Source organism: Somniosus microcephalus, chromosome 4 (genome assembly GCF_052327205.1).
Source record: "Somniosus microcephalus isolate GS21.2 chromosome 4, FLI_Smic_1.0, whole genome shotgun sequence".
NCBI classification, from domain to species: Eukaryota; Metazoa; Chordata; class Chondrichthyes; order Squaliformes; family Somniosidae; genus Somniosus; species Somniosus microcephalus.
In genome coordinates, this window is record NC_140990.1 from 208,337,193 (window position 1) to 208,353,166 (window position 15,974).

The 15,974-nt window shown below is 43.8% G+C and overlaps 1 protein-coding gene across 1 annotated transcript; it reads right to left on the bottom strand.

The window, feature by feature from the left end:
- Positions 1-3,437: 3,437 nt before the first annotated feature.
- Positions 3,438-14,810, bottom strand: LOC147120183 (gamma-crystallin S-like). Its single transcript, XM_085985750.1, has 3 exons — positions 13,659-14,810; positions 8,446-8,688; positions 3,438-4,720 (listed from the first exon to the last, which is right to left on the bottom strand). Exons 1-3 carry the CDS (start codon positions 13,758-13,760, stop codon positions 4,448-4,450), a joined length of 618 nt encoding a protein of 205 aa, XP_085841876.1. The 5' UTR covers positions 13,761-14,810; the 3' UTR covers positions 3,438-4,447.
- Positions 14,811-15,974: the final 1,164 nt, after the last annotated feature.

The following is a 15,974-nucleotide window of genomic DNA, read 5'->3' on the forward strand; positions in this document are numbered from 1 at the left end:
ACATCATAATCTTGTACACCTCTATCAAATCACCCCTCAAACTCCTTTGCTCTAATGAAAACAAATCCAGCTTTTCCAACCTGTCCTTGTAGCTAAGATCCCCCATCTCCAGAACCATTCTGGTAAATCTCCTCTACACCCTCTCAAGGGCCTTCACATCCTTCCTAAAGTGTGGTGACCAGAACTGGACGCAATACTCCAGTTGTGGCCTAACCAGCGCTTTATAAAGGTTCAGCATAACTTCTCTACTTTTGTACTCAATACCTCTATTTATGAAGCCCAAGATCCCGTATGCTTTGCTAACCACTCTCAATATGTCCTGCCACCTTCAGGGACCTATGCACATTAACTCCCAGGTCCCTCTGTCCCTGCACACTCTTTAAAACTGTGCCATTAAGTATATATTGCCTCTCTTCCTTCTGCCAAAATGCATCATCTCACACTTCTCTGTATTAAATTCCATTTGCCATTTGTCTGCCCATTCTTCTAGCCTTTCTATGTCCTGTTGCAGTCGATAGGTATCATCCTCACTTTTCCACACCCCCACATATTACGCCTGTGCCAGTGACCAAGCCTTGAGACTTATCAAGTAAGGATGTAAAATGTTCATTTTAGCTTAGAAAATGCTTCAAATATGATAACAAAACACCATCAATGTAAAAGCAGTTCAAAGACTAACTTCTCACATTGTAGTGTCATTGGCAAATTTAGAAATTCTACTCTGTATTCCAATATCCAGGTCATTTATATATATCAAAAAAAGCAGTGGCCCCAGCACTGACCCTTGGGGAACACCACTGTCTACCATCCTCCAGTCTGAAAAACAGCCATTTATCACAACTCGCTGTTTTCTGTCCTTAAGCCAATTCCTTATCCAAGCTACCACTGACTCACCTATTCCATGAGCCTCAATTTTGTTAACCAGCCTTCTATGTGGTACTTTGTCAAACGCCTTCCAAACATCCATGTAGACAACATCCATTGCATTCCCTTCATCGATCCTCCCTGTTACTTAATCAAAAAATTCAATTGGATTCATCAAACACGATCTGCCTTTTACAAATCTATGTTGGCTCTCCTTAATTAGCTTAAACCTCTCCAAGTGCCCGTTTAATTTTTTCTTTGATCATTGTTTCTAAAACTTTACCCACCACTGATGTTAAAAGTGTGTGTAGGGCCTGTGCGTATGACAAAAAAAATGTGTAGTCATTTAAGTGAGAAGTTAGTCTTTGAACTGCTTTTACATTGATGGTGTTTTGTTATCATATTTGAAGTATTTTCTAAGTTGAAATGAACATTTTACATCCTTGATAGTCTCAAGGCTTGGTCACTGGCACAGGCGTAATATGTGGTAGCTTGAACTGATGGATATGAGCTAAAGAATTTCATAAATGAACTATGGTGCTCCTCAAGCCAAATGCCTACAACTTTTAAAAATAAACAATCACTGACTTGAACACACCGAATAATGGAAAGGGCACTTTTTAAAACCCAAATACTTTCTTATCTTTGGGAATTATATTAGGTTGTACTCTACCATCGTATATATACCCATAATATAATTGTAGATTCCTAATTGATGTAAAAATGTTGCCCAATTGTGGTTATCCAGATGCAAATATAATTGAGAGTCTCACATCACAGTAAGATACTACATTTATAGTCCTTTAGACATTTTCTTGGATGTATGATCAATAATTATATGTTTGCTGATATGTAAAAATATTACAAGCAAAACCACATTTTAAAAGACAAGTTTTGATGCAGTTGCTTGTAATTAAATTTACAGAGCACTTGAAAACAACAACTTCTGTACACCAGTCGAAAGAGTTGACTTGAAAAAAATCTCCATAATAGGGGATCTGTTGAAGCAGTTGAACTTGTTCAGGATGTTAATAAAACTGCATTGCAGCTGATGGAGATGATGATCCTGTTTGGCGAACAGCTCACTGGCATGTTGAACCAATACAATTCCTCCTACAGTAGGAGTGAGTGAGTTATCTTCAAAAAATCAGACCCATCGGGATTACTGCAATGATGTACATATTTTAATTTCCCTGAGGGGTATCAACGTGAAATGTTGTGAGATTTCACCAGAAGTACCTGAAATTACTGTTTTGTTAAGTCCTGCTCAGACACTAATCCACCACGTTTTTCCAAAAGGGAGAGCAGTTTTGTTCAGGAGACCCACCTGACTCCCGGCAAACACACCAATTGAATTTGGAAAGAATAGGTTATCACTGCTCAAATATGTGAAAGGGCCCAGTCGATCCATTGGAGATTGCCCTTTCCTATAGATCCAAACAGTAGGAATGTAATATTCAAGTGTTATACTGGCACAGCTCCTAAGTGTGTGTTTCCATTCAACTGACATGTTTTCCTTGGCCCCCCTTTATATATCCTGGATTATAAATGTGGAAAATGTATTTATCAGCAGTACCAAGAGGCTGCCTGCTTCTCGTAAAGGCTTCTAGAGCATATCTAGAGTTCTGCAAGGATAATGTAACTCAGAAGGATCTACTGATTTTTATAGAGGCACAAATAAATGAAAAAGGATTTCTCCTTATGCCTGGACCAATTCTTTTCTCATAGAGTCCTTGTAGGATTGATGCCGCGGTGTAAGACTCGGTGTAATCAACCACAGTCCCATTTGCCTGTATCTGGTGATAACGGTTGGGATGTGGAAAAACCCAGAGTTTTTCAATTAGAGGATTATCTGCAAGCTAGCCAGACACCTAGTTGTCTGAGTAGCAGAGTGTCAGCTGTGGCTCAGTGGTAGCACTCTCGCCTCTAATTACAGTGTGTGATCAATTGAGGATCAATTTAACTCTTATAATGTTATCCATGGGATATGCGTGACGCTGGCAAGTCCGCATTTATTTCCCCTTCTAGTACTCCAGCAAATGTGGTGGGTCTCCTTGAACTGCTGTGTCCTTGTCATAATGGTGCTCCCAATATATCAGGATAAAATTCAGTCAAAGCATACGGAAGATATGTTCATTAATCTAAAACTTTGCAGCCTTTTGTATTCCTGGTAGTGGATGCTTCCTTGTATCATAAGTTTAAAACAAAAATTAAATTAAATGAATTGGAAAACAAAATTTCATGCAGCTAGGCATAAGTAAACCTAAATGTCTCATGAAATTGACCCTTCTGATTACAGGGAGCACAGGCGACTTGGTAAGACTGTATAGAGATACCAGAGTGCAAGTTACAGCCAGAGCTTAACGCATCCTTTTATTTCAGAAGAAATGGTTAACTCTGTATTTCAATTTCTATTTACATGTGACGTAGTTCCAGATAATGAATTCCACTGGCAGATAAACATTGTATGAAGCTTTGCCACTGCCATCCAGACTTCTTTGGATGATTGAAATTTGATTACCTGATAATTTATTTCATTCTTAATAAAAAAAAAGCACAAAACTTAATTCAAAGAAAACTTTTTTAATTTGAGTCAATATAATAGTTCCATAATTTGCCTTTTAATTTCAATAAAACCCATCATCACTAATGCAGGCTGTTGATCCTTATAATGCTGCTTAACTAGACACTTTAGCAGTTATCATGACATGCACTTTTAAGCAAGTTAGTATATTGGTTTAGTTCAGTTATGCTCCAAGGAGCAAACACTTGGGGATAGAGTTTCCGTTTGTTTCCGCTAGTTATATCAGCGCAATCATGGAATTTTAAACGTAAATGCGTTGCACCCAAAACCATTACACTTGTCATTTCCGCGATCTTTTATGCCGGTGCATGATTCAATTTGCCCGAATCAGGCCCCGCCCACAAAACTGGGCACGCCCCCAGGTCAAAATTGCGAGATTCCGCAGATTGCACTGGTTTGGGAAGGCTCTTCAAATTGTGCTCATTTTCTTAGGCACACAGGTATTAGAAGACACGTTTTATAAGTTCTTCATATCAAAAAATATTTAATTTACTAAGAAACTGACTTGGGTACACCAATGAAACTGTTAAATAGTTCAGTATAGATATTTAAAGTCATTTTCAGTGATTTTAAATCAGGTTACTCACAGGTGGAGAACTGGACATCCTTATTAAAAATGCTTATTTTTTGTGATAAACCCTGATAAACAGCTGTATAAATAAAACTGTACCAGTTTACCACTCTTAAATACATCAAGGAATTTTTTTAATGGAAAGCAAAAAAAAATTAAATTCTATTGTGCTGGTTCATGGAAGATTTTATGTTTGTGATTATGCAAATAAAGTTTAGTGGAAACTTGAAGTAACCTAACCAGCGCAATTTCAAGCACATTTTGGGCGCATTTTCCCGATTGTGCCCAAAGTGAAAACTCGACCCCTACATGTTGAGCAAATTTTCCTCTGAGATAGACATAGTAATGTCACTTATTAATGCTATTTAAATGTTCTTTAGAGTCAAATCGATAAATTGAAACCTGCAAAAAGTACACTGCTTGCTTAGTTATTCAATGATGCGCTGGAAGGACTGCACTGTTGAGGTGATTGCTCCCCAATCTGCAGCTTTGCGGTATACACCCTTCTCAAGGAGATACTGCCTTCCACGGTAATTTGGATGTTCATAGAAAACCCATGCACCGTCCAGGACACTGCAGGAGTCAATATCTTGAATGTGGAATTGTTCAAAGACAGATGGACAGTCGTCTGTATACTCTATTGTTTGAGTTTCATAATCGCCCTTATTGCAGATTCTGATCTTGTAATTGCCTGTGCCGGTCTGTAAAACACAAAGCATGTATTCCTGAAGACAATGGCATTAATTCACTAGTAAAAGCCTCAATTTTGTTCTGCTAATTCCCCCCCCCCCCCCTTCTCTATTCAAGGCAATGACTCCTGGCTAGAGTATGGCCCTATGGTGCTCGCCCAAGTGCCATTGTTTTGTGAGCCTAGAGTATGTCAGCTGGCTATTTAAACATGGAGGGCATCATAGCACAGCCTGATCTTGTCCTCATCCAACATCCACACATTTCCAGCAGGAATTATTGTATAGCAATCGGGAGCAGAAACCTTGTTGACTTCCTCCTTACTCATTCAGGAGTACTGAGGTGAACTGTAGTGCCTCTACTGCTGCCCTGGCTAACTCCGATCAATGAGCTCAGTACAGATTGGGATTGTATCTTGCTCCTTACTGCTCTGTATAGTCTATCGATTCACCACCTGGAACAGCAATGCTGTTGGGAGAGCAAGCCTGCATTTCCAAAAACATTACTAATTATAACATTTTATGCAAAAATAGGGGACTCCAAACTGGATTAAACCAATTTTCCTTATGCTTCGATCAGCTCTCAGACCCATATGTAAAAGTTGATTAAATCTGGAAACATTTTACATTGGATTATATGCTATTCCTCCATTTAACTTTTTTTAATAAACTTTTATTTATTGAACTATAAGTAGTGTTCATTCAAATTGCTGAAATAGTATAAAATCTAAAATAACAACAGAAAATGCTGGAAAAACTCAGCAGGCCAGGCAACATCCGTGGAGAGAAATTAGAGTCAACGTTTTGGGTCAAAACCCTTTGTCAAGACTAAAGAGGCACAGGGAATGAAATAGATTAAGAGGACAGGCTGGGAGAGAACAAAAGAGAAGAGACATAGGGGGAGAAATTGAGTATAGCCCCGTTTGGGGCGCCAGCCTCGCCAGGGCACTAAAAGTAGCGCCCCGGAAGCATTCGCGGCCACCCGCCGGAAATTGAGTGGTAGCGCCCCAAAGGGACGCGTGGCGCTACTGGAGGCGCCCCGCATCCCTCTTGGGGCGCTGCGACTGAATATCGTGTCACAACGTGCCGCAGCGCCACACGCTGTGGCACGCCGCGCTGCGGTATTGCAGGCTTTCCGCCCCTTCTTAAAGGGGAGGGGCCTTGTGCAGCGCGATCTGGGGCCCAGCTCAGCCCCCGAGGATCGCGAGTGCAGGCAAAAGAGCTCAGCACCGAGGAGAAGTGTCGGGCTCTTGGAACGCAGCCGGCACTCCGCGGGGGGGAGGGCGTTCAGGAGGCCGGGGACGGGAGCGCAGGCAGGTGCTGGCAGGCGGCCAACAACAAAAATGGCCGCCCCGCACCTCCTTTAATTTGCGCCTTCCCGGCCGCAGGTAGGCCGCCCTGAACCGGTCGGACATAGCGTCCGGCGGTAAATCAGGGGGCGCTGCCAAATATCGCGGCCGGGGCGCTGCGCACACCAATGACATCATCGGTAGCGTCGCAGCACTAACGGCTAGCGCCATCACTAGCATCCCGTAGAATTTAGCGGGAGGCGTGGACAGTGCCGCGCCCGGGTGCCAGTTGGCTTGCGACCCACTTAGCGCCCTCTTAAGGCGCTAACGGGTGGCGCAGCCAACTGAATTTCAACCCCATTAAGAGGTATTCAAAATGAGACAAGATGGTGATAGGACTAGTGGAGACAAAAGACAGCTCTAGATTAGGTGTGAAATGCGCTGGCAGAATGGGAGACAGCTGCCATGTGGGAGAGAGGAAAAAAAAAGAAAGGGGGGGGGGGGAAAGGCCAAAACAAAGGTGTGGATAAAAAATATAAGTAAAAATGTAATAGGGGCCGAGGTTATGATCTGAAATTGTTGAACTCGATATTGAGTCCAGAAGGCTGTAAAGTGCCTAATCGGAAGATGAGGTGCTGTTCCTCGAGTTTACGTTGAGCTTCCGTGGAACAATGCAAGAGGCCGTGGACGGTGAGGTCCGAGTGGGAATGGGGCGGTGAATTAAAATGACAGGCGACTGGAAGCTCGGGGTCACCCTTACGGACTGAACGGAGGTGTTCCGCAAAGCAGTCACCCAATCTGCGTTTGGTCTCCCCAATGTAGAGGAGACCGCATCGTGAGCAGCGAATACAGTATACTAGATTGCAAGAAGTACAAGTAAATTGCTGTTTCACCTGGAAGGGGTGTTTGGGGCCCTGGACAGTGGGAAGGGGGGAGGTATAAGGGCAGGTGTTACATCTCCTGCGCTTGCACGGGAAGGTGCCAGGCGAAGGGGAAGGGGTGATAGAGGAGCGGACTAGGGTGTCTCGGAGGAAGCGGTCCATACGGAATGCTGAAAGGGGAGGGGAAGATGCATTTCGTGGTGGGATCACTTTGGAGGTAGCGGAAATGGCGGAGGATGATCCGTTGAATGTGGAGGCTGGTGGGGTGAAAGGTGAGGACAAGGGGAACCCTATCGTGGTTCCAGGAGGGAGGGGCAGGGGTGAGGGCAGAAGTGCGGGAGATAGAACGGACATGGTCGAGGGCCGTATCAACCACGGTAGAGGGGAATCCTCGGTTGAGGAAAAAGGAAGACATGGAAGCACTGGTGTGGAAGGTGGCATCGTCGGAGCAGATGCGGCGGAGACGGAGAAACTGGGAGAATGGAATAGAGTCCTTACAGGAGGCAGGGTGGGAGGAAGTGTAGTCCAGGTAGCTGTGGGAGTCAGTGGGCTTGTAGTGAATGTTGGTCAATAACCTATCCCCAGAGATGGAGACGGAGAAGTCGAGGAAGGGAAGGGAAGAGTCAGAGATGGACCATGTGAAGGTGAGGGAAGGTTGGAAATTGGAGGCAAAGTGAATGAAATTGTCTAGTTCAGGGCGAGAGCAGGAAACGGCACCGATACAGTCATCAATGTATTGGAAAAAGAGGTGAGGGAGCGGACCCGAGTAGGACTAGAACAAAGAGTGTTCCACATATCCCACGAAAAGGCAGGCATAGCTAGGACCCATGCAGGTACCCATAGCAACACCTTTGATTTGGAGGAAATGAGTGGAGTCAAAGGAGAAGTTGTTCAATGTGAGAACAAGTTCAGCCAGGCGGAGGAGGGTAGTGGTGGATGGGGACTGGTCGGGCCTCTGTTCAAGGAAGAAGCGGAGTGCCTTCAGGCCATCCGAGTGGGGGATGGAGGTGTAGAGGGATTGTATGTCCATGGTGAAAAGGAAGCGGTTGGGGCCAGGAAACTGTTAAAGTGGTGGAGGGCGTTCGAAGAGTCGCGGATGTAGGTGGGAAGAGACTGGACAAGGGGAGAAAAGATAGAGTCGAGATAGGAAGAGATAAGTTCTGTGGGGCAAGAACAGGCTGAAACGATGGGTCTACCAGGGCAGTCCTGTTTCTCTCCACGGATGTTGCCTGGCCTGCTGAGTTTTTCCAGCATTTTCTGTTGTTATGTGGTATAAAATCTAGTCTATTTGCAAGTAAAGATGTTCCATCAAGTATACAAATATTAAAAAGTTATGTGTATTACTGATATTTTATTTTCAACCTGTTATAATGGAGGAAGAGGCAAATATTACAGCTATCACAGTCCTGTAATGCTCAATTTAATTATATAATTGTGTCATTCACTGTTTGTTCACTAATTATGCACAGTCAACAGAATATTCTAGTTTTTGATATAGATCTTAACCAGCCCGCTGCCACAAGCATAGGTTCAAATGTTCGTAAGTAGCATACAAAGAAAATAAACTTACTTGTTGGATCCTATGGCATGAAGCAATGTGATCATTGAATCCCATCCAGCGCTTATAGTCTGGATATTCACCCTTGGTAAGAACATACAAGTATCCTGTAAAGTTAGGCCGTTCATACACTGCCCAGGCCCCACTCTCAACTTTGATTGAGTTACAGTGGGATAGGGAGGTGTGAAAATCTGAGCAATCGCTGTCACATTCATAGCGACGGCCCAGAAAATTCCTCTCTTCGTAGAAAGTGATCTACAGTTGAATATTAAGGGAAAACATAAGCTTGTGTTATTCGACACATTTTTGAAATTTAATGTAGTTATCTTTTTCTTCCATTTCCATGTTTAGCAACAGTTTCTCAAAAAATTAATATTGGTCAGCCTTTTATAATTTCTCCCAACATACAGTGACTAAATATAAAAATATTTGACTTCCAAAATCTTTACCGTGTTACTGAGTAAGTTTGTTAAAGGCTTAGTTACTTTACAGTAATGAACCTGAGACAATGCCACAAATGTGCTTCACATCTCGCTGCAGTTGTAGCACCGTGAGAGCAACAAGGATGATAGATAAGAGAATCACTAGCTGGGGAGCCCCGCGTTACGAGGGCAATTTTGGGGCGCTTGGTCTCCCTGCCCGTGTGTCCCCCCTCTCCCTGTCATGTCCTCTCCCTGTCCTATCCCTCCCTCCCCTCCTCTCCCTCCCTCCCCTCACCCACCCCCACCCCTCCCCTCCCCTCCCCCACTCCCCTCTGTCCGGCCCCTCCCCCTGCCTAGCGCCTGAGGTCCGGTGCCGTTGCGATAGCGGGAATGCTGAGCGGCGGCCGGTGCTGGGAGCGGGCTCTCGCGGGCGGCGCATGCGCGGTCAGTGCGGGCGGCGCATGCGCGGTCAGTGCGGGCGGCGCATGCGCGGTCAGTGCGGGCGGCGCGAGGCGGCCTGGCGGCCGTTAGCGAGCGGGAAATTTCGGGCGGCCCGCCCGCGCTACGGCCCCGACACCGTGAAACCTGAGAGGGGGAAGTAGAGAGAGACAGGGAAGAGGAGAAGGAGAGAGAGGGAAGAGGAGAGAGGGAAGAGGCGAAGGAGAGAGAGGGAAGAGGAGAAGGAGAGAGAGAGAGGGAAGAAAGAGAGAGAGAGAAATTTTTTGAGCTTCAGGCCCCGAGTCCCCCCTGCGCGAGGGTGAGGAGGGGGGGGGGGGTTGCTAAACACAATATAAAACTCAAATAAATTTTTAATTAATTCCCTAACACATAATTCAAATATTTACCTTACTTCCCTAACACATTGAAAGTGTGGGGAAAAAATCGTGAAAAATCAAGATGGCGGCCACGCACCTCGGTTCAGAAGGATAAGGCCCGCCCACACACGCACCGATTGGTCGACCGGTCAGGTCACCGAAGCGTAGGATTGGTCAATCGTCGAGTCACTCGACACTCAACTGTAGGAAGGAACCCGCCGTCCGATTGGTCGACCTCGACGTCACACGGTCGCTAATGAGATGCTAATGAGCGGATGGCTGAACGTTTTTCGGATACCGTGGGCGCGGTTTTTGTCCGGCCGAAACGTAAATATGCCTATGACCGGTCCGGAATTGCAAGCTTTCTTTTGAGGTGACGCGCGCGTCGGTACGCTCTGTAACTTTCAAACGTATAGAGAACAGACATCGGGACAGACAGACAGAAGAGCCGCTTTATATATATGATAGATATAATCAATGATACAGCACAGAAGGAGGCCATTTGGCCCATTGTGCCGGCTCTTTGAAAAAACTATCCAATTAGTCCCACTCCCCTGCTCGTTCCCCGTGGCCCTGCAAATTGTTCCTTTTTAAGTATAATATCCACTTCCCTTTTGAAAATTACTACTGAATCCACTTCCACTACACTTTCAGGCAATGCATTCCACAGCATAGAATCATAGAATGATACAGCACAGGAGGCCATTCAGCCCATGGTGCCTGTTACAGCTCTTTGAAAGAGCTATCCAATTAGTCCCACTTCCCTGCTCTTTTCCCATAGCCCTGCAGCTTTTTCCTTTTCAGGCATTTATCCAATTCCCTTTTGAAAGTTATTATTGAATCTGCTTCCACCACTCTTTGAAAAGTGCATTTTAGATCATAACAACTCGCTGCATAAAAATATTTTTCCTCATGTCACCTCTCGTTCTTTTGTCAATTACCTTAAATCTGCGTCATCTGGTTACCGACCCTTCTGTCACGGGAAACAGTTTCTCATTTACTCTTTAAAAACTCTTCAAGATTTTGAACACCTCTATCAAATCTCCCCTTAACCTTCTCTGTTCTAAGGAGAACAACCCCAGTTTCTCTAGTCTCTCCATATAACTGAAGTCTTTGATCTCCAGTACCATTCCAGTAAATCTCGTTTGCACCCTCTCTAAGGCCTTGACATCCTTACTAAAGTGTGGTGCCCAGAATTGGCCACAATACTCCAGCTGGGGCGGAACTAATGTTTTATATAGGTTTAGCATAACTTCCTTGCTTTTGTACTTTATGCCTCTATCTATATAGCCAGGGATCCTGTATGCCTTTTTAACAGCCTTCTCAACTTTTCCTGCCACCTTCAAAAACTTGTGTACGTACACCCCCAGGTCCCTCTGTTCCTGCACCTCCTTTAAAATTGTACCATTTAGTTCATATTGCCTCACCTCATTCTTCCTACCAAATGAATCACTTCTCTGCATTAAATTGCATCTGTCATGTGCCTGCCCATTTCACCAATTTGTCTATGTCCTCCTAAAGTTTGTTAATATCCTCCTCATTGTTTACTACATTTTGAGTTTCGTGTCATCTGCAAACTTTGAAATTATGCCCTGTATACCGAAGTCCAGGTCATTAATATATATCAAAAAGAGCAGTGCTCCCAACACCGACCCCTGGGGACACCACTGCACACTTCCCACCAGTCTGAAAAACAACCGTTCACCACTACTCTCTGCTTTCTGTCCCTTAGCCAATTTTGTATCCACGCAGCCACTGCCTCTTTAATCCCATGGGCTTCAATTTTGCTAACAAATCTATTATGTGGTACTTTATCAAAGGCCTTTTGAAATTCCATATACACATGAACCACACTTCCACATCCACCCTCTCCATTACAACTTGCTGTGTAAAAAAAAACTCTTAAGGAAAATAATACCAGCTTCTCTACTCTCCACATAACTGAATTCCTTCATTCCTGGTACCATTCTGGTAAATCTCCTCTGCACCCCCTCCAAGGCCTTGACATTCTTTCTAAAGTGTGGTGCCCAGAATTGGACACAGTGCTCGAGCTGAGGTCTATCCAGTGATTTATAAAGGTTTACCATCACTTCCTTGCTTTTATACTCTATGTCTCTATTATAAAGCCAAGGATCCCATATGCTTTTTTAACAGCCTTCTCAATTTGTCCTGCCACTTTCAAAAATCTATGTATGTGAAACCCCAGGTCACTTTCTTCTGAAAGAAAAGGAAGACTTGCATATATAGAACACCTTTCATGACCTCAGGATGTTCAAAAGTACTTTACAGTCAATGAAGTACTTTTGAAGTGTAGTCACTGTTGTAATGTAGGAAATGCAGCAGCCAAGTTGCGCACAGCAAGATCCCACAAACAGCAATGTGGTAATGACCAGATTGCCTGTTTTAGTGATCATGGTTGGGGGATAAATATTAGCCAGGACACTGGGGAGAACTCCACTGCTCTTCTTCAAAATAGTGCCATGGAATCTTTTACATCCACCTGAGAGGACAGACAACAACAACAACAACATGTATTTATATAGCACCTTTAATGTAGTAAAACGTCCCAAGGCGCTGTACAGGAGTGTTATAAGACAAAACATTTGACACCAAGCCACATAAGGAGAAATTAGGGCAGGTGACCAAAAGCTTGGTCAAAGAGGTAGGTTTTAAGGAGTGTCTTAAAGGAGGAGAGGTAGCAGGTGGAGGTTTAGGCAGGGAATTCCAGAGCTTAGGGCCTAGGCAACAGAAGGCACCTGTCATTCGAAAGACAAAATTCTATCTCAAAACAGTGTGTGTCAAATCCATATAATGGCTTGTCAAAGCTTTCAACAGAGAAAATATATACCTAGCCCGTATGGGAACGGAGAGGTGCTTCTCCGTTTTTCCTTTTTCTCCAATTTCCATCTTTATTTTTCCTCCTTCCCTTCAGGCACTCACTTATGCTTGACTACACGGGAGTGAACGGGGGGGGGGGTGGGGGGAACAGATTGGGGGTTTCAAAGTTTGTAAGCCTGATTCGCACTGGTGAGTGCGAGCAAGAACTGCTGTATACACCTCAGGTTTCAGAAATAAAAAAAATACATGTTTTTGGAGCAACTGGTTTAGGTACTTGTCAGATTGCCCTGGCTCGATATTGTAGCCATGGTGTGGAGATGCCGGTGTTGGACTGGGGTGGACAAATGTAAGAAATCACACACCAGGTTATAGTCCAACAGCTTTATTTGAAATCACTGTCAAATTTGATTGCTGTGATTATCTCTCTGCCGAGGTGTGATAAATGGCAGTTAGAAAGATTACCTGTAAACATCTGACATTATTCTCTGACTATATAAGCTGTGTTTTTATGCATCTCTCCACTTCACCTGACGAAGGAGCAGCGCTCCGAAAGCTTGTGATTTCAAATAAAGCTGTTGGACTATAACCTGGTGTTGTGTGATTTCTTACATCGATATTGTAAGACATATGACACTTCTGTCTGGTAACTAAACAAGAAGTTTATAAACTATAAAGAATGAGACAATGCGAGACAGATGCCCGAGTAAGAATGTAATGATAACTAGCAAGCCCAATCCTTACCGCAGTATTTGGGACATTGAATCCTGAGATCAAAGCAAAGATTGCTAATCATACTTGTCATTCTTCATGTGAGTGTCAGCAGGCTAATCTGACCCTGAGGGGCATTCAATCAAACCCGATCCTGTCCTCCCCCAGTACGCGCTCTTTACGACAGGGTACTGGGACTGTCAAACACTGCTATTAGTGCCAACAAGCTGCATATTGTCATGGGACAAGAAAATAGCAGGCTGTCAGCTCTCTGATGTGATTATGGCACAGCTAAGGACTGACAAAATGCAGCGTACATAGTTTGTTTCAGATACCATTGGGACATCAAAAAGACAACCTATTTAAACACTGTGCAATTTCCTGTTAAACAACCTAAACAAAAAAAATTAAATAGGCAAAGATACATTTCAGTCATACTTACTTTTCCCATCTTTGGAGTCCCCTTGCTAACAATTGTGCTATGAGAAACAAGGACACTGCTTTTATACGCTGCAGGATTTACAGGACACAGCCCTTTTGTCATGGAAATTAGATCAAAATATCGAGTCAGTCATTTCAAATCCAGGCAAGTTTTCTAGAAAAACTGATGGGATAATAAAATTACCAGAGCGTGAATTCCTCTTAATTGTTTGCTATGCCCGTTGGATTATTGTTGTGGATAAATTTACCAGCTTTGCTGAGTCAGTTCAATAAAAACATGCAAACAATCAGGGATGAGAATAATTGGAATAATTTGTTTCAATCAAGTTGCTGAACAAAAATAAAGCTCTGAACAGATGTTCTGGTGGCTCACAGGTAAGCGCTGAAACTCCCAGGTCCAATCGCCGGTCTGTGTGGAGTTTCTTAACCTCAGCTGAAGCAAGACTGACAAAATGCATTGTACATAGTTTGTTTCAGATACCACTGGGACAGCAAAAAGACAAACTATTTAAACAAATACTGCAATTTCCTGTTAAACAACCTAAACAGTTGCTCTACAGTGACCCTCACAGAGTCTGCATGTGAGTGGGGACAGGATCACTTTTGGATACCATATGAATAATAACCACGAGAAATACCCAATGGCTGTGGAATTATGTATCAGTGAGAAAGTCAACACCTTCAAGAAAGGAGAAAAGCACAGGTAGAAAATGATGACTGCTTTTGGCAGCTAAGTTACAATATTATGCTACAGTTGATAAAAAATAGATTCTTGCCTACTAGTTTTACAAACCTTCATTTATCTTTCAGCGATAAGCCACTTCAGACTGAGTAGTGCTCAATCAGTTGATAGAAAGCTGAAATATCGGTGTTACAGCTATTTTAGTCTTACAAATACATTTTAATTTTCCTTATCCCATTTCTCTCAACTGTCGTGCTTTAAATGGATGTTCTGACATTAAACAGTGCCACCAAGAAGCACAAGACTACTAAGCCGTGAAAAGTACCTGATTTGCTGGTTCTACAGAAAACTGTACTGCTTTAAATGTTAACTCGCATTTCAGCAGGTTTCAAGGTATGCCTTCCTCTTTAACTCCCGTGCTGAGCCTCAACCAATCTGTTAGTAATGTCTATTAGGGAGTACGTAAGCATAGACTAGGATAACTTGCCAACTAATTTTTAATTCTTCTGCCTATTGCTGACGCAACCAACTTAAGACAATTCATAGTATTATAAAACTAACAGCGCTGTTTAATGTTTTTCAAGGTAGAGGAAGGAACTTAGCGTCTCTTAAAGCAGGGGTTAACTGGGGAGGGGGTGGAAGAGGGTAGTCTGATTCTAAATGGAGAGGGCCTGATTGATTAAATGTCCATTTCTTATTCCAGTCTTTGTTAGCACATAACAAAATTACATCTCTCTGCTTACAGAAATCATTTTGTAATTTTATCTTATTTTCCCTCTGCCATGTATCTTAGTTGGCCAAGATTACATAAACTTGCTTCCACTAAAAATGTTTCATAGATATCCGCCAGGAAGCCTAAAGGGACAGCTTTCTGTAGCCCCTGTGAAGAAATGTCTGGCAAAGCAGCATAGCTGGCATCAGGAACTCACCTTCTAGACAATTGTGGGTGGATGCAGGGAGGATGTTTCCCCTGGCTGGGGAGTCTAGAACCAGGGGTCACAGTCTCAGAATAAGGGGTCGGCCATTTAGGACTGAGATGAGGAGAAATTTCTTCACTCAGAGGGTGATGAATCTTTGGAATTCTCTACCCGAGGGCTGTGGAGGCTCGGTCATTGAGTATATTCAAGACAGAGATCGATAGATTTTTGAATATTAAGGGAATCAAGGGATATGGGATAGTGCAGGAAAGTGGAGATGAAGTAGAAGATCAGCCATGATCTTATTGAATGGCAGAGCAGGCTCGAAGGGCCAAATCACAGAATCACAGAAACCCCAGTGCAGATAGAGGCCATTTCGGCCCATCGAGCCTGCACCGACACATATCCCACCCGATCCCCGTAACCCCTACACCAACACATATCCCACCCTATCCCCGTAACCCCATGTATTTAATCCCCCTAACACTAAGGGTCAATTTATCATAGCCAATCAACCTAACCTGCACATCTTTGGACTGTGGGAGGAAACCGGAGCACCCGGAGAAAACCCACGCAAACACGGGGAGAATGTGCAAACTCCACAGTCGCCCGAGGCCGGATTCGAACCCGGGTCCCTGGCGCTGTGAGGCAACAGTGCTAACCACTATGCCTACTCCAAATGGCCTACTCCAGCTCCTATTTCTTATGTAAACACATG

Bases quoted from the DNA above. Each gene is read 5' to 3' on its own strand.
- LOC147120183 (XM_085985750.1), bottom strand. From the start codon at position 13,760: ATGACAAAAGGGCTGTGTCCTGTAAATCCTGCAGCGTATAAAAGCAGT. The intron at 8,689-13,658 runs GTAAGTATGACT...ATTCAACTGTAG, and splicing joins GGACTCCAAAGATGGGAAAA to ATCACTTTCTACGAAGAGAG. The intron at 4,721-8,445 runs GTAAGTTTATTT...TGTGTTTTACAG, and splicing joins CATGCCATAGGATCCAACAA to ACCGGCACAGGCAATTACAA.